Below are 24,136 nucleotides of genomic sequence, written 5' to 3'. Positions count from 1 at the left end.
CTCTTTGAGATCCTGCTTTCATTTTGGGGGGTATATAATCAAAGGACAATTGTTGGATCATATGTTAATTATATTTTTTTTTTCATTTTTTGAAGATTTGTCATACTGTTTTCTATAATGGCTCTACCATTTTACATTCCCACTAACAGTGCACAAGGGTTCCAATATCTGTACCATTTCACATCCTCACCAATAATTGTTTTATGTTTTTTTTTCCAATTTTTTAATTTTATTTAGTTTTAGAGAGAGAGAGAGTGCATTAGTGAGTGAGAGGGGCAGAGGGAGAGAGAGAGAAAATCTTGAGCTGACTTCATGCTTAGCATGGAGCCCAACACAGAGCTTGATCCCATGACCCTGGGATCACGATCTCAGCTGAAATCAAGAGTTGGACACTCAACTGACTGAGCCACCCAGGTGCCCCTGTTTTTTGTGCAGTAGTCATCCTAATGGGTGCTTTTTAGGCAATTTTATGCCAATATTTCATTTATTAGGACATGAATTGGCTATAAAAGTTTTTAGAAAAACTTAACTGAGAATATTCTGAATTTTTATGTGAGGTAACTATATCAATAGCATATGGTAGAATATTTTTAACTTCATCTTCAATATTGCTTTAATAAGCTCCATGAAAATTGGGAAGAGGATCTCCATTAATTTGAATAAAAATAGTACTATCATAAACATTAATTCACTGCAGAATCATATAATGTTTCCTTTCTACAATCTTATTAGGAATTGGAAAATAGTTATGTCTATTTAATGTTTTCAGGTTTTTGGAGGCCTGTTTTCTTGTCATCTCCATTTAGCCAAAGAAAGAGAACTGAAGAACAAAAGTCTGCACAACAAATTGATAACAGAGGTGAGTATATTCGATAGAAATTGCCAAATGGTTTTAGATATTTTCTGTCAATATTTGGAAAATTTTAAGCCAGTATTTGTTGTATCAGGGATCCCCAAGGCAATATCTGAATACAGTCATTCTCTAGGAGTATACACTGGACTCAACATACAGTAGTACTAAAGGCTAAAATTTACTACAGCAAAAGATCACATGATAAAATCAGTAATGAGAAAAGGCGCATAGAATGAAGACTATCAGGAAGCAGGTACAAGGTTCCAAGAGTCCACACTTCCAACGGAGTCATACGAAATTCATTTAATTCATCTAGCAAGTTATGACAACATCTGTGAGATGTTGTCTACCAGGGAAGCTCATTAAATTCTCAGTTTCCAGAAAATTAAAAAAAAACAGCTTTATTGTGATATAATTCACCCACTCAACATGGTTCAGTGGTTTTAAGTATACTCACAGATATGTGCAGTCATCACAAAAATCCCTTTTGGAAAAATGTTATCACCATAAAAGGCAATCCTATACTCTATATTTATCATCTGCCTACCTCTCCCATTTCCCTATCCCTAAGACACCACTAATGTGCTTTGTGTCTATATAGATTTCCCTATCTTGGACATTTTTTATGAGTACAATAATATAATACATGGCCCTTTGCGACTGCATTCATTCAATTAGTACAATGCTTTCAAGGTTAGTCCATATTGTAGCATGTTTTCATTTCTCTTAATTATATGCATAGGAGAAAAATTGCTAAATAACATGGTTACTCCATGTTTAATTGTCATGCTGTTTTCCAAAGTGACTACATAATTTTACACTCCCACCATCATTGTATGAGGATTCCTATTTATCCACATTCTTGTAAACACTTTTCATTATCTGACCTTTTTATTTTAACCATCCTAGTGGTATGAAATGTTATTAATTTATGATTTTTATTTGTAAGTCCCCAATGACTAATAATGTTGAACATATTTTTATGTGCTTTTGACCATTGTAGATCTTCCTTGGATAAATATCTATCCATCCAAATATCTTTTATAGTCTATATTTTTATTATTTTTTGTTAGTGAGTTGTAAGTTCTTTATATATTCTGAATACATGTTTTTTATCAGATATACAATTTGCAAACATGTTATACCATTCTGTATTGCCTTTTTATTTTCGGATGGTGTCCTTTGAAATACAAAACTTTTTAACTTTAATACAGTTAAGATTATTTATTCTTTTCCTATTATTGTTCATAATTTGAGTGTCATATCTAATAATTATTTGCCAAATCCAAGATTGTGAAGATTTATAACTATGTTACTTCCTAATAATGTTATAGTTTAAGTTTGTACATTTAATTTCTTGATGCATTTTGAGTTATTTTTTTTCTGTATAGTGTGATGTGAGGGAACAATTTAATCTTTTGAATGTGACAGTCCATTTGACTCAATACCACGTGATGAAGAGACTATTTTCCTCCATGGAATGGTATTGGCTGCTTGTCAAAAATCAGTTGACCAGGGGCGCCTGGGTGGCGCAGTCGGTTAAGCGTCCGACTTCAGCCAGGTCACGATCTCGCGGTCCGTGAGTTCGAGCCCCGCGTCAGGCTCTGGGCTGATGGCTCGGAGCCTGGAGCCTGTTTCCGATTCTGTGTCTCCCTCTCTCTCTGCCCCTCCCCCGTTCATGCTCTGTCTCTCTCTGTCCCAAAAATAAATAAAAAACGTTGAAAAAAAAATTAAAAAAAAAAGATCAGTTGACCAGAGATCTGTAGTTTTATTTCTGTATCTTAGTCTTATTCCACTGATCTATAAGCTTATCTTATGCTTTACCACATTGTCTTAATTACTGTTGCTTTGTAATACATTTTTAAAATGGAAGCATGAGTACTCCTACTTTGTTCTTTTTAAAGACTGCTTTGCCTATTTTAGGTCCATTAAAATTACACGTAAAATTTTAGGATCAACTTGTTAATTCATTAAAATAAGTCAACTTCGATTCTGATAGTGATTGTGTTGATCTGTAGATTAATGTGTGAATTATTGCCATCCCAACAATATTACGTCTTCTGATACATAAATATAGAATATTTCCATTAATTTAGATCTTTTAAAATTTCTTCAGTGTTTTCCAGTTCTCCCAGTACCATTTGTTAAAGAGACTGTCTTTTTTCCATTGGATACACTTTCCTGATTTCTCAAAGATTAGTCAGCCATACATTTGTGGGTCCAATTCTGGGGTCTCTATTCTATTCCATTGGTCTATGTGTCTGTTTTGGTACCAATACCATACTGTGTTGATGGTTACAACTTTGTAGTAGGGGCTAAAGTCTGGGATTGTGATGCCTCCCACTTTCGCTTTCTACTTCAATATAACTTTGGCTATTTGGTGTCATTTGTGGTTCCATAGAAATTTTAGGATTGTTTGTTCTAACTTTGAGAAGAATGCTGGTGCAATTTTGATTGGGATTGCATCAAATGTGTAGATTTATTTGGGTAGTATTGACATTTTAACAATATTTATTCTTCTAATCCATGAGCACAGAATGATTTTCCATTTCTTTGTATCTTCTTCAATTTCCTTTATAAACTTTCTATAGTTTTCAGCATACAGATCTTTTACATCTTTGGTTAGGTTTATTCCTAAGTATTTTATGGTTTTTGGTGCAATTGTGAATGGGATCAGTTTTTTTTTTATTTCTCTTTCTATTGCTTCATTATTAGCATATAAAAATGCAACCGATTTCTGTACATTAATTTTGTATCCTGCGACTTTTCGGAATTCATGTATCAGTCCTAGCAGACTTCTGGTGGAGTCTGTGGGTTTTTCAATGTAAAGTATCATGTCATCTGTGAAAAGTGAAAGCTTGACATCATCTTTGCCAATTTTGATGCTTTTCATTTCATTTTGTTGTCTGATTGCTGATGCTAGGACTTCCAACACTATGTGAAACAACAGCGGTGAGAGTGGGCATCCCTGTCGTGTTCCTGATCTCAGGGGAGAAACTCTCACTTTTTCCACATTGAGGATGATATTAGCTGTGGGTTTTTCATAAATGGATTCTATGATGTTTAAGTATATTCCTTCTATCCTGACTTTCTTGAGGATTTTCATCAAGAAAAGATGCTGTATTTTGTCAAATGTATTTTTCTGCATCTATTAACATGATCATATGGTTCCTATATTTTATTTTATTAATGTCATGTATCACATTGATTTGCAAATATTGAACCATCCCTGCCCAAGAATGAATCCCACTCTATCATGGTGAATAATTCTTTTCATGTGCTGTTGAATTCAATTCTCTAGGATCTTGTTGAGAATTTTTTCTTCCATATTAATCAGGGATATTGGCCTGTAGTTCTCTTTTTTGGTGGGTATCTGTCTGTTTTGGGAATCAAAGTAATGCTAGCTTCATAGAATGAGTCCAGAACATGCAGAAGAATGAAAATAGACCACTTTCTTATACCATACACAAAAATGAACTCAAAATGGATGAAGGACCTACATGTGAGACAGGAAACCATCAAAACCCTGAAAGGAGGAAAAAACTCTTTGACCTCAGCTGCAGCAATTTCTTACTCAACACATCTCCAAAGGCAAGGGAATTAAGAGCAAAAATGAAGTATTGGGACCTCATGAAGATAAAAAGCTTCTGCACTGCAAAGGAAACAATCAACAAAACTAAAAGGCAACCAACAGAATGGGAAAAGATATTTCCAAATGACATATCAGACAAAGGGCTAGTATCCAAAATCTATAAAGAGCTCACAAAACTCCACACCTGAAAAACAAATAATCCAGTGAAAAAATGGGAAGAAGACATGAATAGACACTTCTCTAAAGGAGACACCATGTGTCAGACACAGACACATGAAAAGATGCTCAACATCACTCCTCATCAGGGAAATACAAATCAAAATCACACTTAGATACCACCTCATGGCAGTCAGAGTGGCCAAAATGAACAAATCAGGAGACTACAGATGCTAGCAAGGATGTGGAGAAAGGGGAACCCTCTTGCACTGTTTGTGGAAATGCAAACTGGTGCAGCCACTCTGGAAAACAGTGTGGAGGTTCCTCAAAAAGTTAAAAAAAGAACTACCCTATGACCCAGCAATAACACTGCTAGGAATTTGCCCAAGGGATACAGGAGTGCTGATGCATAGGAGCACATGTACCCCAATGCTTATAGCAGCACTTTCAACAATAGCCAAACTGTGGAAAGAGCCTAAATGCCCATCAACTGACGAATGGATAAAGAAGATATGGTTTATATATACAATGGAATACTACTTGGAAATTAGAAGAATGAAATCTGGCCATTTGCAGCAACATTGATGGAAGTGGAGGGTATTATGCTAGGTGAAATAAGTCAGTCATAGAAATATACCATATGTTTTCACTCATATGTGGATCTTGAGAAACTTAACAGAAGACCATGGTGGAGGGGAAGGGGAAAAAAAAGTTACAGAGAGGGAGGAAGACAAGCCATAAGAGACTCTTAAATACTGAGAACAAGCTGAGGGTTGATGGGGGGTGGAGGAAAGGAGAACGTAGGTGATGGGCAGGGAGGAGGGCACTTGTTGGGATGAGCACTGGGTGTTGTATGGAAACCAACTTGACAATAAATTATATTAAAAAATTTTTCTTCAATGTTTTGTAGTTTTTAAAGTGTAATTTTTTAACATATTCTATTAAGTTTATTGCAAAATTTTTATTCTTTCTAATGCTATTATAAATTGAGTTTTTAATTATATTCTTTCACTTTTCATTTCAAGTATACAGAAATAAAATTGATTTTTTTTATGTTATTACTTAAATTCCAGTGAGTTAACATACAGTGTACTATTGGTTTCAAGTGTAGAATTTAGGGATTCACCACTTTCACAGTGCACATCACAAGTGCCCTCATTAATACCCATCACCCATTTCACCCTTCCACCTGACCACCTCCCCTCTAGTAGCACTCAGTTTGTTCTCCTTAGGTAACACTATGTTTTATGGTTTGCCTTGCTTTCTATCTTTTTTTTCCCTATGTTCATTTTTTGTTTATTTCCTACCTTCCACATTTCTTACCTTTCACTTTCCAGTGAAATCAGGTGGTATTTGTCTTTCTCTGACTATTTTACCTAGCATAACACTCTTTAACTCATTCCACATCATTGAAAATGGCAAGATTTCATTCTTTTTTATGGCTAAATATTATTCCACTGTGTATATATACGACAGCTTCTTTATGCATTGATCAGCTGATGGACATTGAGGCTCTTTCTATAATTGGTTATTATTAATAATACTGATATAAACATCAGGGTGCATGTATCCCTTTGCATCACTATTTTTGTATCCTTTGGGTAAATACCCATTAGCACAATTGGTGGATCATAGGGTAGTTCTGTTTTTAATTTTTGAGGAACCTCTATACTGTTCTCCAAAGTGGCTGCACCCGTTTGCATCCCCACCAACAGTTATAGAGTGCTTCCCTTTCTCTGCATCCTCGCCAACACCTGTTGTTTCCTGTGTCATTAATTTTAGCCATTCTGACAGATGTGAGGTGTTATCTCATCATGGTTTTGATTTGTATCTCCCCGATGATACGTGATGTCGAGGATATTTTCATATGACTGTTAGCCATCTGGATGTCTCCTTTGGGAAAATGTCTATTGATATCTTCTACCATTTTTAATTGGATTATTCATTTTTTGGGTGTTGGGTTTTATAAGCTCTTTATATATTGTGGATACTAATCCTTTATCAGATATGTCATTTGCAAATATATTCTCCTATCCTGAAGGCTTTTAATTTTGTTGATTTCTTCCTTTGCTGTGCAGAAGCTTTTAATCTTGATGAAGTCCCAATAGTTGTTTACATACCTCGTAAGAAGTTCTTACAGCCTATGTCAAATAGGTTACTACATATGTTCTCCTCTAGGATTTTAATGGTTTCCTGTTTCACATTTATGTCTTTCATCCATTTTTAATTTATGTTTGTGTATGGTGTAAGAAAGTGGTCCAGTTTCATTATTTTGCATGTTTCTGATGAGTTTTGCAAACACCATTTCTTGCAGAGGCTGTCTCTTTTCCATTGGATATTCTTTCTTGTTTTGTTAAAGATTAGTTTACCATATAGTAGTGGGTTTTTCTCTGGATTTTCTGTTGCGATCTATTGATCTATGTGTCTATTTTTGTGCCAGTACAATACTATGTTCATCACTACAGCTTTTTAATATAACTTAAAGTCCAAAATTGTGATGCCTCCAGCTTTGCTTTTTCTTTTTTTTTTTTAATTTTTTTTTAATGTTTATTTACTTCTGGGATAGAGAGAGAACACAAACAGGGGAGGGGCAGAGAGAGACGGAGACACAGAATCTGAAGCAAGCTCCAGGCTCTGAGCTGTCAGAACAGAGCCCAATGTGGGGCTTGAACTCATAAATGGTGAGAACATGACCTGAGCCAAAGTCAGATGCTTAACCAACTGAGCCACCCAGGCATCCTTGCTTTTCTTTTACAAGATTGTTTTGGCTGGTCAGGGTCTTTTGTGGTTCCAAAGTTTAAGATTGTTTGTTCTAGCTCTGTTAAAAAATGTTTTTGGTGTTCTGATAGGGATTGCATTAAATATATAGATTGCTTTGGGTATAATAGACATTTTAACAATATGTGTTCTTCCAATCCACGAGCATGGAATGTTTTCCTCTTTCTTTCTGTCATCGTCAATGTCTTTCAGATGTGTTTTATATTTTTCACAGTACAGATTTTAACTCTTTTGTTAGGTTTACCTAGGTATGTTTAGTTTTACATGCAATTGTAAATGGGATTGATTCCTTGATGTCTCTTTCTGCTGCTACATTTTTGGTGTATAAAAATGCACCAGATTTCTGTATATTGATTTTTATCCTGCAACTTTACTGAATTAATGTATCAGTTCTAGAAATTTTTTGGAGGTATCTTTAGTTTTCTATACAGAATATCATATTATATGCAAATACTGAAAGTTTGAATTCTTCCTTGCCAATTTGGGTGCCTTTTGTTTCTTTTTGATATAAGATTGCTGAGGCTAGGACTTCCCAGTACTATGTTAAATAGTAATGGTGAGAGTGCTCATCACTGTTTTGTCCTTGACCATAGAGGAAATGCTCTCAATTGTTTTCCATTATGGATGATATTAGCTGTTTTTTTTTTCACATACGGCCTAAATATCCTGAGGTATGTTCCCTCTATCCTTAATTTGCTGAGTGTTTTTATCATGAATGGAAATTATATTTTGTCAATTGATTTTTCTTCATCTATTGAAAGGATCATATGGTTCTTGTCCTTTCTTATATTATTGTGATATGTCACATTAATTGTTTTGTGAATGTTGAACCATCCTTGCAGCCCAGGGATAAATTCCACTTGATCTTGGTGAATCGTTCTTTTAATTTATTGTTGGATTTGGTTTGTTAATTTTTTCTTGAGAGTTTTTGCATATATGTCCATCAGGGATATTGGCCTGCAATTCTCTTTTTCACTGGAGTCTTTGGTTTTGGAATCACGGTAATACAGACCTCATAGAATTTGAAGTTTTCCTTCCATTTCTATTTTTGGAATAGTTTGAAAATAAATATTATTTTTTTAAATAATTGGTAGAATTCACTTGTGATGCCATCTGACCCTGGACTTTTGTTTGTTGGGAGATTTTTCATACTGATTCAATTACTGGTTATTGGTCTATTCAAGTTTTCTATTTATACCTGTTTCAGTTTGGGTAGTTTATGTTTCTAGGAATTTATCCATTTATTCCAGACTGATTTGTTGGTGTTAATTTTTCATAATATTCTCTTATAGTTGTTTATATTTCTTTTATTTGGGTTGTGATCTCTCCTGTCTCCTCTTTCATTTGAGATTTTATCTAGTTGAGTCCTTTATCTTTTCTTTTTGATCAGTCTGACTAGGGGATTATCAATTTTATTAAATTTTCAAAAACAGATTCTGGTTTCAGTAATCTGTTCTACTGATTTTTTTCTACATCATTTATTTCTGCTCTAATCTTTATTCCCCTTCTTCAACTGGCTTTAAGCTTTGTTTTTCTTCTTCTATCTGTTTTAGGTGTAAGGATAGGTTGTGTATTTGAGATTTTTCTGACTTCTTGAAGTAGGCCTCTATTTCTATATATTTCACTCTCATGACCATTTGTGCTGCATCTGAAAGGTATTGGGACATTGTGTTTTCATTTTCATTTGTTTCCATTTTCTTTTTATTTCTTGTTTAATTTCCTTGTTGAACCATGCATTCCTTAGTAGGATGTTTCTTAACTTCTATATATTTGTGGTCTTTCCAAATATTTCTTGTGATTGACTTCAAGTTTCACAACACTGTGATCAGAAAAATATGCATGGTACTTTTTGTACTTGTTGGGGGCTGATTTGTGACCTAGCATGTGATCTATTCTGGAGACTGTCCCATGTGCACTTGAAAAGAAAGTGTATTCTGCTGTTTTAGGATGAAATATTCTGAATATATGTTAAGTCCATCTGTTCCAGTGTGTCATTCAAAATCATGGTTCCTTGTTGGTTTTCTGCTTAGATGATCTGTCCATTGATGTAAGTGGGGTGTTAAAGTCCCCTATTATAATATTTTTATTATCAATGAGTTCCTTTAGGTTTTTTATTAATTGTTTCATATATTTTAGTTGTTCCAAGTTGAGAGCATTGATATTTACAATCGTTAGATCTTTGATACTCACCTTTATTATGATATACTGCTCTTCTTCATGTCTTGTTACAGTCTTTGGTTTAAAATATAGTTTGTCTGACTTCAGTATTGCTACTCCACCTTTCTTTTGCATGATAATTGTTTTTCCATCCCCTCACTTTCAATCTGCAGAGGTCTAAAATGAATCTCTTGTAGGCAGCATATACATGGGTCTTGTCTTTTTTTAATCCATTCTGACATCTTATGTCTTTTGATTGGAGCATTTAGTCCACTTACATTAAAAGTGCTTATTGATTGATATGTTGTTAGTGCTATTTTATTACTCATTTTGTCATTGTTTCTGAAGTTTTTCTCTGTTCCTTTTTAGTCTTTGTCACTTTTGGTCTTTCTTTCTCACTTAAAGAGTCCCCTTTAATAATGCTTACAGGGCTGGTTAAGTAGTCATGAACTCCTTTAGTTTCTGTTTGGGGAATTATTTATGTCTCCTTCTATTGTGAGTGATAGCCTTGCTGAATAGAATATTTTTGGCTGCAGTCTTTTCACAGTCATCACATTGCCACTCGTGCCACTCCCTTCTTGCCTATCAAGTTTCTGTGGAAAGATCTGCTGCTAACCTTATGGGTATTCTCTTGTAAGTTAGGGACTTTCTTTGCCTTCCTGTTTTTTTTTAATTTTTTAATGTTTATTTTTGAGAGAGAGAGAGAGAGCGAGCGGGAGAGGGGCAGAGAGAGAGGGAGACACGGAATCCGAATCAGGCCCCAAGCTCTGAGCTGTCAGCCCAGAGCCTGACATAAGGCTCGAACTCACGAACCATGAGATCATGACCTGAGCCGAAGTCAGACGCTCAACTGACTGAGCCACTCAGGCACCCCTTTGTCTTCCTGTTTTAAGATTTTTTCTTTATCACTATATTTTGCAAATTTAACTACAGTATATCTTGGTGTTGACCTGCTTTTATTTATTTTGATGAGAGTTCTCTGTGCCACCTACATTTGGATGTCTGTATCCTATCCCAAATTTTCAGCTATTATTTCCTCAAACAGACCTTCTGCCTTCTTTTCCTTCTCATCTTCTAGGACTCCTATGATACGAATGTTATTACATTTGATACAGTCACTGACTTTCCTAATTCTACTCTCATGATCCAAAATTTTTCTTTCCACTTTTGTTCAGTGTCACTATTTTCCATAATTCTATCCTCTATATCATTTACCTGTTCGTCTTCTTCCTCCATCCTTGTGGTCATTACAATCAGTTGGTTTCAAATGTTGGTTATTGAATTTTTCATTTAGGTATGATCTTTTTTTTAGTTATTTTATCTCTGCAATAAGGGTCTTCCTGATGTCTTCCATGCTTTTCTCAGGCCCAGCTAGTATTATTATGGTTGTTGCTTTAAATACTGGATCAGGCATATTACTTCTATTTGTTTCAGTTAGATCCCTGGCCATGACCTTATCTTGTTCTTTCTTTTGGGATGGATTCCTCTGCCTTGCCATTTTGTCTAGGTCTCTGTCTTTTTCTGTTAGGAAAGCCTGTTATGTTTCCTGATCCTGAGAGAAATGACTTTATGAAGAAGAGGTCATATAATGTCCCAGGCCTAATGCGTCCTGAAGTGTCTCTGATGTGTGCTGCATGCACTCTGCTGCTGTTTTGACTGCTCTATTTCTGTGGTCAGTAATCTGCAGTTTATTCTTGCCTGAAATTAGGAGTGTTTTGACTTTGGCCAGAGTGTGGCAAAATTTAACTAGATATGCTCTGGTCTGCTTGTTCAAAGAGACCTGATGCTACTTCTACTAGAACTTAAGCTTTGCAGAACCCTACAGTCAGGAGAGGTGGTGCTTGTGGTGATTTGTGCTGGTCTTCTGGGGAAAGGTCCTGCTACACTGATCCATAGGCACACTTGCCTGAGAAAAGCAGTACCAGCAAAGTTCAGGGTTGTGACCTGGTGTAAGCAGGTTAGGCAGCCAGTGTTGGCACAATGCTGTTTATGGAAGTTGGTTTCTGCTTAGGTGTAGGGTAGGGTAATGGCACCAGCCAGCTCTTTTGTCCCTAGAGAGAAGGGTTTGTGCTAGGTGCTCTCAGAGAAGGACTTTCAGAGGAGCAAATAATTTTCCCTCAAGCATCACAGGTTTTTTTCAGATCGCTCATCTCACACTGTCTGTCTCTTGGTTATTTGCCTGCTTGGAACAGCCCGGGGCACCTTGGGCTCTATCTCAGCCATGCCTGCTTATTTTTAAAATTCCAACCTACAGGGGCTTGGTGTGGCAGGGACTTATGCTTGTCCTCTAGGAAAGGGTCTTGCCACACTGGAACTGATGCATGTTTGATCCAAAAGGGCAATTTTTACAGAGTACAGGGCCATGGTATTTGGAGTAAAGCAGGCTAAAGTGCCAGTTTCCCAGTCAACCACCCTCAAACACTGTCTCTGCACCAATGCTACAGGATAAAGAAGGAAAGGCTGCCCTCTAGTTTTTTGTCTCCAGAGAAGCTATGCTACCTCACACAGATACACTCCAAAAAGTCTGGAGTAGACTCTCCCTGTGCAACTTAGGGAATCCTCATAGCATGCAGTCTATCCTGGAGTTTCTAGCCTTCCTCTTCTTCAGGAGTAGGGCAGTGTCCTTATGTCTCTATCCTAGCCAAGCCTGAGGACCACTAAAACTCCAGTCTTTGATCTCTGCTGGTTAGAAAAACTCATGAAAAGCAGCCCTTCTCATTTTCCAAGCCAATGGCTTTAGGGAAGTGTTAGCCTTGTGCATATTGTTGTATGCTCCACTCTCTCTCACCTCTCTTTACAACCAGGGCTCCCTCCCCTCCACAGGACACGTGATCCTTTTCCTCCCCAAACCACATCTCCACACTTTCTGCCTTCCTCAAAGTGGCCTCTTTTCTCCCTCTAGTTGTGCAGTTTGTTCTGTCAGTCCCCAGGTTGATTTCTTTGGTATTCATAATGATTTGATAGTTATCTAGCTGTGTTCAAAGTATGATACAAGCATCAAGTCCTTCTACTATGCCACTATCTTAGCTCCCCTTCTAATACAATTGATTTTTGAATATTGATCTTGTATCTTGAAACTTGGTGAAATCCTTCATAAGTACTAATCGTTTTTAATAGATTACTCAGAATTTTCCAGGTATACAATTATATTATCTGTGAATAGAGATAATTTACCTCTTCTTTTCCAATCTGGATGCTTTTCTCTTTCTCCCCTAATTTCTCTAGCTAAAACCTCCAGTACAATGCTGAAGAGAAGAGAGAAAAAAGTGAAATCCTTGTCTTGTTCCTCCTTCTAGATGAAGAAAACTCAGCCTTTCATCATTAAGTATTATGTTAGTTTTTGTTTTTTCTAGTGGCTGTAGATAATATTGTGGAAATTTCCTTCTATTCTTAGTTTGTTGAATGTTTTTGCCATGAAAGGTTATAGAAAGTTGTCAAGTGAATTTTCTGCATATATTGATATGATCATGTGATTTTTTATTGTATTGATATGGAGTATAACATTAACTGATATTTGCATATAAAATTGATTTTGCATTCCTGGAATAAATTCTACTTATTTTTCCAAGTATAATCCTCTAAGTATGCTGCTGAAGTCTGTTTCCTGTTTTCTCTTCTTTTGTTGAGAATTTTTTAGATCTATATTCAAAAGAAATATTAATCTATATATAATTTTCTTTTATTGTGATTTTTTCATCTGGTTTGTTATCAGGGTAATTCCAACCTAACAGAATGTGTTAGGAAGTGCTATTTCTTCTTTTGTGTAATGGAACAGTTTGAGAAGGATTGGGTTAATTCTTTAAATATTGATAGAATTCATCAGTGAAATAATCTGGTCCTGTGCCTTTCTTTGTTGGGAGGATTTTGATTACTGATTCAATCTCTTTGCATATAGTATGTCTATTCAAAACTTTTATTTTTATTTAAATCAGTTTTGGAATTTTGTGTGTTTCTATGAATTTGTATGTTTTATCTAGGTTATCTAATGCATTTTATGCAATTGTTCATAGTATTCCCCTATAATCTCTTTCATTACTATAAAGTCTTCAGTAATGCTCCACTTTCATTTCTGTATTTAATACTTTGAGACATCTCTCTTCTTTTTTTTTAGACTTCACTCTTCTTAATAAGTTTATCCAAAGACGTTCAAATTTTGCTAATCTTTTCAAAGAGGTAACTTTTTAAAAATGTTTAATTCCAGTACAGTTAACATACAGTGTTATATTAGTTTCAGGTGTACAATATAGTGATTCAACAATTCCATACTTCACCCAGTGATCACTAAAACAAGTGAGCTACTTAATCCTCATCATCTATTTTACCCATCCTGCTACCCGCCTTTCCTCTGCTAACCATTAGTTTCTTCTCTATAGTTAAGAGTCTGTTTCTTTGTTTGCCACTCTCTCTCTCTTTTTCCCTTTGCTTGTTTGATTTGTTTCTTAAATTCCACATATGAGTGAAAACATATGGTATTTGTCTTTCTGTGACTGACTTACTTCACTTAGCATTATGCTCTCTAGCTCCATCTATGTCATTGTAAATGGCAAGCTTTGATTCTTTTTTATGGCTGCATAGTATCCCATTGTATATATATTTATATACACATCACTTCTTCTTTATCCATTCATCTATGGATGGAAACTTGGGATGCTTCCATTGTTTGTCTTTTTTAAATAATGTTGCATGTATACCTTTGGATTAGTGTTTAATTTTGGGGGGAAATGCACAGTAGTGAAACTCCTAGATAGCAGTAGGATAGTTTTAATTTTAACTTTTTAAAGAAGTTCCATACTACTTTCCACATTACCCATACCAGTTTGTATTCCCATCAACATTTCACAACTGTTCTTTTTTCTCCACATTCTTGCCAAAGGTTGTTTCTTGTGTTTTTGATTTTAGCCTTATGACAGGTGTAATGTGGTATCTCATTGTAGCTTTGATTTGCGGTTCTTTGATGTTCAGTGATGTTGAGCATCTTTTCATGTGTCTGTTGGCCATCTGGATGTCTTCTTTGAAAAAATGTCTGTTTATGACTTCTGCCTATTTTTTAAATTAGATTGTTTGTTTCTTGGGTATTGAGTTTAATACATTCTTTGTATATTTTGGATACTAATCCTTTATCAGATATGTCACTTGCAATTATCAACTCCCATTCAATAGGCTGCCTTTTAGTTTTGTGGGTTGCTTCCTTTGATGTGCAGAACATTTTAATTTGATGTAGTCTGAATAGTATATTTTTGCTATTATTTCCCTTGCCTAAGGAGAAATGTCTAGGAAAAATGTCTGTATGACTCATAGCCAAGACATTACTTCCTGTGCTCTCTTCTAGGATTTTTATAGTTTCACATCTCACTTTTAGGTCTTTGATCAATTCTAGTATATTTTTGTGGATGGTGTAAGAAAGTGGTGCTGTTTCATTCTTTGGTATGTAACTGCACAGTTTTCCCAACACCATGTGCTGAAGAGACTGTCTTTTTCCCATTTGATATTCTTCACCACTTTCTCAAAGATTAACTGATCCTACAATTGTGGGTTTATTTCTGGGTTTCTATTCTGTTCTGTTTATCTATGTGTTTATTTTTGTGCAAGCACCATAGTAGTCTTTTGATTACTATAGCTTTGTAATATAACTTGAAGTCTGTAATTCTGATATATTCATTTTGCATTTCTTTTTTCAAAATTACTTTAGCTATACAGAGTCATTTGTGGTCCCATATAAATTTTAGAATTGTTTGTTTTAGTTCTGTAAAAAAAATGCTGCTGGTATTTTTATAGGAATTGCTTCGGATTGCTGTGAGTAATATAGACGTTTTAACAATATTTTTTCTTCCAAATCCATGAGCATGAGGTGTCTTTCCATTTCTGATTGTCATCTTTGATTTCTTTCACTAGTTTTTCATAGTTTCCAGAGTACAGGTCTTTTACATCTCTAGTTAGGTTAATTCCTAGGTATCTTATTTTGTTTGGTGTAATTTTAAGTTGAATTTATTCTTTAAATTCTCTTTTTGCTGCTTCATTTTTTGGTATATATAAATGCAACATATTTCTGCATATTGATTTTGTATCCTGTGAATTTACTGAATTCATTTATCATTTCTAATAGCTTTATGGTGGAATCTTTAGAGTGTCCATATATAGGTCTTCGTGTCATCTGCAAATAGTGAAGTTTGACTTCTTCCTTACCAAGTTGGATGACTTTTATTTATTTTCTTGTCTGATTGCTGTAGCTAAGACTTCCAGTACTGTGTTGAAGAAAAGTGGTGAGAAAGGAAATCCTTGTCTTGTTCCTGACCTTAGGGAGAAAGCTATCAGTTTCTCACCATTGAGTATGGTGTTTGCTGTGGATATTTTATATATGGCCTTTGTTATGTTGAGGTATGTTTTCTCTAAACCCACCTTGTTGAGGGTTTTTGTTGTGCATGGGTGTTATACTTCATCAGATGTTTTTTTCTGCATCTATTGAACTGTTTATTTGGTTTTTATCCTTTCTCTTATTGATGTGAAGTATCACATTGATTGCAAATACCGAACCACCTGTGCATCCTGGGAATAAATTCCACTTAACTGTAGTGAATGATTGTTTTAATGTACTATTGGATTCTGTTTCCTAGTATGTTTTTTTTTGAAAGAGCGTGTGAGTGGGGAAGAGGGGCAGAGGGGGATAAAGATAGAGAGAGAAAGAGGGAGGGAGAGAGAGAGAGAGAGAGAGAGAGAGAGAATTCCAAGCAGACTCCACACCTAGTATGGAGCCCCACATGAGGCTTGATCTCACAACTGTGAGATCATGACCTGAGCCAAAATCAAGAGTCAGAGGGTCATCCATCTGAGTCGCCCAGATGTACTGGTTTCCTAGTATTTTTTTGAATATTTTTGCATGTATTTACCAGAGTTATAGGCCTGTCTGGCTTTGGTATCAGGATAATACTGGACTCATTGAATGAATTTGGAAGTTTTCATTCTTCCGTTTTTTGGACTAGTTTAAAGAGAATAGGTATTAATGGTTCTTTAAAAGTTTGTTAGAATTTGCTCATGAACACATTTGGTCCTGGACTTCTGTTTGTTGTCAATTTTTTTATTACTGATTCTACCTCCTTGCTGGTACTTAGTCTGCTCAAAAAAAACTTTTGTTTTTTCCTTTTCAGTTTTGGTAGGTTATATGTTTCTAAATTTATCAATTCCTCCTAGGTTATTGAATATGTTGGCAAATAGTTTTCATAATATTCTTGTACAATTGCTTGCATTTATGTGGTGTTTGTTGTTATTTATCCTCTCTTATTGGATATTTTATTTATTTGAGTCCTTTCTCTCTCTCAAAGTGTCTGGCTATCTGTTTATCAATTTTATTGATTTTTACCAGCTCCTGGCTTCCTTGATCTGTTCTATTATTGTTGTTGTTGTTTTTACTTCTATATCATTTATTTCTGCTCTAATCTTTACTATTTCCTTCCTTCTGTTGGTTTTGGGGTTTGTTTTTGTTTTTGTTTTTCTAGCACCTTTAGGTAGAAGGTTAAGTTGTTTATTTGAGATTTTTCTGCTTCTTTAGGTAGACCTGTGTTGCTATAAACTTCCCTCTTAAAACCATTTTTGTTGCATCCCAAAGATTTTGGCCCATTGTGTTTTCATTTTTGTTTGTTTTCATGTACTTTCTAATTTCTTTCTTTGATTTCTTGGTTGACCCATTCATTGTTTCATAGCATGTTATTTGACCTACATTTATTTATTGCCATTTTGTCACTTGTTTTGTGGTTTGTTCTGTAGTTTTTCTCTGATCCTTTATTCTCTTGCTCTCTTTCATGGTTTGCTGGCTTTCTTTAGTGATATACATGGATTACTTTTTCTTTATAGTTTGCATATCAATTACTGCTTATTGATTTTTTTGTGGTTTGTATATACCATCTTCTGAATATAGCAATCTGTATTAACTTGATGGTTGTTTAAAGTTTGAGCCTTTTATTTACTCCTCTCCCTTCCACATTTTAGGTAAATTTAATCATATTTTATATTCTTTTATTTTGTGAATTCCTTGACTGATTTTTACATATACTGATTTTTACTGTTTTTATGCTTCAACTTTTTATACTCTTACTCAAAGAGTACCCTTTAATATTCTTTGTAAAGTTGATTTAGTGGTCATGAACTCCTTTAAGTTTTGTTTGTCTGACAAACTCTTTTTTTCTTTTCTGAATAATATCCTTTGTGGATAGAGTATTCTTGCTGCAGATTTTTCCTATTCAGCACTATGAATATATCATGCCACTCCCTTCTGGCTTGCACAATTTCTGCTGAAACACCTGCTTATAGCCTTATGGGGTTTCCCTTGTATGTAACTGTTTTCTCTTATTGCTTTTAATGTTTTATCATTACTTTTTGCCACTTTAATTATTATGTGTCTTTATGTGGACCTCTTAGGATTCATTTTGTTATGGGATCTCTGTGCCTCCTGGATCTGGATATTTGTCTTCTTTCCCAGATTAGGGAACTTTTAACCCCTTACTTTTTCAAATAGATTTTCCACCCCTTTTTTCTCTTCTTCTGAGATACCTATAATGTGAATGTTATTACACTTGATGGAGTCACTGAGTTCCCTAAGTTTATTCTTATTTTACATAATTTTTCCCCTCATTTGGTTAGCTTGATCAATTTCCATTACTTTGTTTCCTAGGACATTACTTGTTCCTCTGCTTCCTCTAGGCTCTTATCTATTCTATCACATGTATTTTTAATTTCATTTATTGTATTCTTCATCTTTGGTTGGTTCTTTTTGAACTCTTTGTTAACTCTCATTGATATCCTCTACTCTTTTTCAAATACAGTTAGTATCTTTATGATCATTACTTTAAATTCTTTATCAAGTATATTATTTATATCTATTTTACTTAAATATCTTGCTGTGGTTTTGCCCTGTTCTTTCATTTGGGACATATTCCTCTGTCTCCTCATTCTTTCTAACTCTCTGTTCTGTTTCTGTGTATGAGGAAAGTCAGCCACATCTCCTACTCTTGAAGGTAAAAGAGGTCCTGTAGTGCCCTGCAGTGCAGTGTCCCCTATTCCCTAGGACCTGGTGCTTCAGGGGGTTTCTCCTCTGTGTGTTTTGTATGTCCTGCTGTTTAGTCTTGGCTGCTTTTTGCTTCAGTCCAGTTGTCTGAAGAAGCTCTCTTTGCCTGTTGTGGGCATTCTTTGGTCACCAGCTGGGAGGGATATATTTTAACAAAGTATGTGCTGGTCTGCTCGCCCTAAGAGACCTGCCATTGCTGCCCATGCTGCTGCCACTGCCTCCACCTCCACGGCTGCTTCTGCCATAGGAACTGAGGTCCCACAAAATGCTCTTGTTGGGACTTAAGTGTTGGTGTTTTTGTGCTGGTCTTCTTGGGGAGGGAGCCCACAGCAACAGAATTGTGGAAAGCATGGCTGGGAAGTGTGGATCTACCAAATTATGGGGGCTGGGAGCTTGGTGTAAACACATTAGGTAAGGAGTGTTGGTGATCTGCTATTTCCCACAGATGGTTGTGTGTTTATGCTGGGGTTGAAGGAGGGAAATGGCACCTGCCAATTCCTTTGTTCCTGGAAGGGTCTCCTCATGATCTTTGTCCAGGCCATGCTTTGAGATGAATAAATAACTTCCCTCTTATCTGCCCATGGTGGAATTTTTCAAACTGGTGCTTCCAAGCTGTATCTCTGCCAGCTGATGGTGGAGCTGTCCTTAAGGGTGAGAACTCTTCTTAATTCCATAGCAACTCCTTCAGAACCCAGCTGCTGATTTTAAGGTTGTAAGTCCCACTGGTTGTATGAACTTAGGAGATTTGGCCCCTCTTGCTTTCAAAGCCAAATGTGATGGGGATACATTTTCCCTGTGTGTGCTTTCTGGTATAATAGTCTGTGTTTTGCCCTACTCCCATGGTCCCTACTGCAGTCACCCATGGTCCATTTCCCTCCCAAACTGCATCTATGCCCTTCCCACTTTTTTGATGTGGCATCTTCTCTACCATTAGCTGTGGAGTTTCTTCTTCCAGTCTTCAGGTCATTTTCTGGGTTTTTTTAACTGATATGAGTGTTATGTAGTTGTATCCATGGGACAAGGTGAGCTTAGACTCCACCATCTTCCCAGTCTTTTTCCTATGTAAACTATTTTGATTTGGGGGATGTTTTTATGGGTTTATACATATACTAAATTTACTGAATTGTCAGTTTAAATATGTGTAGTTTTTCTATGTCCACTTATAACTTAATAAAGCTGTTAAAAAAATTAAATGTTCTCTCAGTTACACTAGCTACATTTCAAGTGTTCAATAGGCAAATGTGGCTAATGGCTACTATATTGGACAGCCCAAGAACTGGAAAAGAGGGAATAAAGATCCGAGTATCAGATAGGCTAAATATAAACCAAACAGTTAAATAGCCAAGTATCAGATAGGATAAATATGAATCAAACAGTTAAATAGAAGAAATAAATGCAAATGTATTAATAAATACATGAAATTTAGTTGGAAAAAATTTCACAAACTTTCATTAAATTACAGAGATTGTAAGACTGAATTGAGAAACAAGACACAAGTCACACTGTTTAATAGAGACACAATTGATATATAAGAACAGATATATGTTGAAACATTTTAATGAAAAATATATACCATGCTAATATTAACCTGAAGACAGCTTGTGTGGCTGATTGATATCAGAATAGAGATCAAAACCAATTGCACTACCAAATAAAAATAAGTATATTTAATAATTATAAAATGATACTATGTATCAAAGACATTATTTTCTTAAAATTGTGTGCACTTAATAACACAGCTTCAAAATATATAAGGCAACAATTGGAAGTGCTAAAAGAATAGACAAACTTGCAATTTTGGTTGGAAGTTTTAACACTCCTCTATTAAATATATCACAACTTAGGACAAATTGGCATAAAAATAAAACCACATCCAAAGCAGAAGAAATAGAAAAGCTCTATGTGAAAAAAATATTGAAATTTTATTTTTTAAAGTTTTTGTTTTATTTTATTTATTTATTTTAGAGAGAGAGAGTGGGGGAGAGGGGCAGAAGGAGGAGAGAAAAATCTTAAGCAGACTACATGCTCAGTATGGAGCCAGACATGGGGCTTGATCCCAGGACTGTGGGATCACAACCTAAGCTCAAATCAAGAGTTGGCCGCTCAACCAACCCACCCAGGAGACCCAGGAAGAGAAATTTTAATTAAAAAAATCTTTCCATAAATAAAATTCTTGCTCAGGTGGTTTCACTGGTGTAACTTAACAAGCATTCAAGGAAGAAACTAATCAAATCTTACACAAATTATTTCAGGGAATAGAAAAAGGGAAGCCCCCCCACCCTTGTTTTACTAGTATAGCATAACTCTGACACCAAAACTTGACAAATATATGACAAGAATGAAGAATTACAGAACATTATCATTCACAAACATAGATGCAGAAATCCTAAACAACATATCAGCCAATTAACTCAGCAAACTATTAAAAGATTTTGCATCATGACTAAAGTTTATTCTAGAAATATAAGGCTGATTTAACATTCAAAAATAAATAAACTAATAATTTATCACATAACAAAATAAAAAAGAAAACTTTTTAGGTGATCTATAAGAGATTCCTAAAAACCATTTGAGAAAATGTAGCACACATTACTTTTAAAATTTGAGTAAATTATGGCCCCATTACCTCCTCATCGGGCCTGGCAACCTCTAATCTGCTTTCTATCTGTAACTTTCTCTATTCTATATATTTCTAAATAAAAATGAAATATTATTGTATGTGACCTTGTAGGTCTGACTTTTTTTGGTTTAGCATGTTTTTGAGGTTCAAATATTATAGTATGTATCAGTATTTCATTCTTTTTTATGGCTGAATTATATTCCATTGTATGTATATTCAACATTCTGTTTACCCTTTCACCTGTTGATAGATAATTGAATAGCTTCCATGTTTAAGTGAAATGCTGTTATGAATATTTACCTATTCATACCTATTTTCAATTCTTTAGAGTATATATAGGCATTCAATTCTGAATACCTATTTTCAATTCTTTAGAGTATATACCTATGAATATGGATAGCTAGCTACACACACACACACACACACACAAACACACACACACACACACACACATATACAGACACACACACACTATATTAGTGGTAATTATACTTTTTAATTTTTTGAGGAACATCCAAACTGTTTTCTACAATGGCTCTACCATTTTGTATTCCTAGTAGCAATGTATGAGTGTTCCAATTTCTCTCCAACACTAGTTCTTTTCTTTTTTTTAATTTTAGCCATCTTATTGAATGTGAACTGGTATATAATTATGGTTTTGATTAACATTTTCTTAATCAAATTAAACATCTCTTTATGTGTTTCTTGAACATCTGTGGGTCTGCTTTGGAGAAATGTTTATTCAAGTCATTTGCTATTTTATTTCTGAGAAAGTATTTGTTTCTGTGTCTTTTTATTTTTGCCTTGAATCTTTTTTATTAAAGTATGAATAACATGTAACATTATATAAGTTTCAGGTGTACAACATATTGATTCAACATTACTCAGCAATCACCACAGTAAGTGTAATCACCATCTGTCACCAAACAACATTATTACAATACTACTGACTATATTAGCTTTACTGTAATTTTTATTTTCATGAGTTACCTATTTTAAAAATGGAATTTTGTACCTCTTAGTCCCCTTTGCTTATCTTACCAATCCCCCACCCAACTCCCTTCTGGCAAGTGAATTTGTTCTCTGAACTGGATGTTTGACCAAAGAAAACAAAAACACTAATTCAAAAATATATATGCACCACCAGGTTTATTACAGCATTATTTACAATAGCCAAGATATGGAAGCAATCCAAGTGTCCATGAATAGATGAATGGATAAAGAATATGTGGTGTATATATAACCAATGGAATATTAATCAGCCAAAAAAGAGAATGAAATCTTGCCATTTATGATGGCATTAATGTACCTAGAAGGTAATATGCTAAATGAAATAAGTCAGAAAAAGAAAGACAAGGAACTAAGTCAGTGGTGTAGCAAGAAGATGCTAGGCTTGCCCTTGAACACAGCTTAGATAACTTTCGAATCATTCCAAATACTTAAAAAATAGGCCTGAGGACTAATAGAACAAATAGAAAAAATAGAGAACCTTGGTCACAGAGAAAGGTAAAAGAATGTAGAGTGCACTGGGATAAGCACAAGGAGAAAACTTCCCCAAAGCCTTTGGTTGGGAGAAGTAAAGGGACTGAATTTTATGAGTTTTTGCAAGCAGTGGGGCTCAACGACTGAGTTTGAGATACCCGGCTTGGCTGAAATACATATCTCAGGATGCTGTTCTGCTCTTGGAGAAGATACAGACAGCCTTCAGAAAGACTAGATGATCTGAGGATCACCTAAAGGGGCACAGTGAGAGACTGCACTTTTTGGAGCATTTGTGACAGGTGGCATTGCATCTCTGGGGACAAAAGAACCAGTAGGTGCCATTCCCCCCACTTCTGCCCCACAGTATAGGCTCAGAGACACCTGCTGAAGGCAGCTACTTGTAAACTGACTATTTAGTCTGCTTTGCTCCAAATCCTATGTCCCTATACTCTGGCACATCTGCCTTTCTTGGTCAAACCTGCATCAGTCTCAGTGCAGCAAGACCCTTCCTCAGATGACCAGTGCGGATCCCTGCCACACCAGGTCCCTGAAGTTTGGTGTTTTAAAAGTTCAGCAGACCTGGCTAGGGTAGAGCCCAAGGTACACTGCACTGCTCCAGGCAGGCAACCAACCCAGAAACAGTGTGAAATCAGCAATCTGAAAAATGCTTACGATGCATTAGGGGAAATTATTCATTACTCAAAGTGTTACCCTAAGAGCACTCAAGCACAGACTCCCCTCTCCTGGGAGTTTTATTTCCCTCCCCTGCCCCCTCAACAGACCCAACCTCAGTAAACAGCACAGCACCAACACTGTTTGCCTAATCTGTTTATTCCAAGTCTCATCTTGCTGCCCTCTGCTGGAAGTGATTTTCTCTGCCTAAAAACCAACACAGTGGGCCCCTTTCCCAGAAGACCAACACAACTTCCTCCCCCCAACACACACCACATCTACTGACAATAAAGTTCTGCAAAGCTTCAGCTCCCGTGGAAATAGCATCAGGTCTCTTTTAGCAAGTAGACAAAAACACACCTAGATGAAACTTGCCACACTCTGGCCAAGGTCAAAACACTTCCCATAGCAGGCAAGAAGAAACTCTGCAGACAACTGACCACAGTGATAGAGCAGCTAAAACACAGCAGTAGAGTGCATGCAGCACACACCAGAGACATTTCATGAAGGCCCAGGCCCTGGACATTTTATGACCTCTTCTTCATAAAGCCATTGCTCTCAGGAGTAGGAAACATAACAGGCTTTCCTAACAAACAGAAGAAGACAGAGACCTAGACAAAATGCCAAGACAGAAGAATTCATCCCGAAAGAAAGAAGAAAAGATAATGGCCAGGGATCTAATGGAAACAGATACAAGTAATATGTCTGATACAGAATTTAAAGCAACAATTATAAAGATACTAGTTAAGCTTCAGGAAAGCATGGAAGACA

At 35.7% G+C, this 24,136-nt stretch overlaps 1 protein-coding gene across 3 annotated transcripts in view; it reads left to right on the top strand.

The window, feature by feature from the left end:
- LOC145713536 (uncharacterized) overlaps window positions 1–24,136 on the top strand; it is a 447,260-nt gene that overhangs the window by 385,354 nt on the left and 37,770 nt on the right. For all 3 annotated transcript variants that reach the window (XM_081792394.1, XM_081792393.1, XM_081792392.1), the window contains one exon: window positions 770–859. In XM_081792394.1, the coding sequence (XP_081648520.1) occupies window positions 770–859 (90 nt within the window). The remainder of the gene's footprint in view (window positions 1–769; window positions 860–24,136) is intronic.

The sequence above is a fragment of the Panthera onca genome, chromosome X, assembly GCF_046562875.1.
Source record: "Panthera onca isolate mPanOnc1 chromosome X, mPanOnc1 haplotype 2, whole genome shotgun sequence".
NCBI classification, from domain to species: Eukaryota; Metazoa; Chordata; class Mammalia; order Carnivora; family Felidae; genus Panthera; species Panthera onca.
This window is presented reverse-complemented; position numbering and strand designations above follow the sequence as displayed.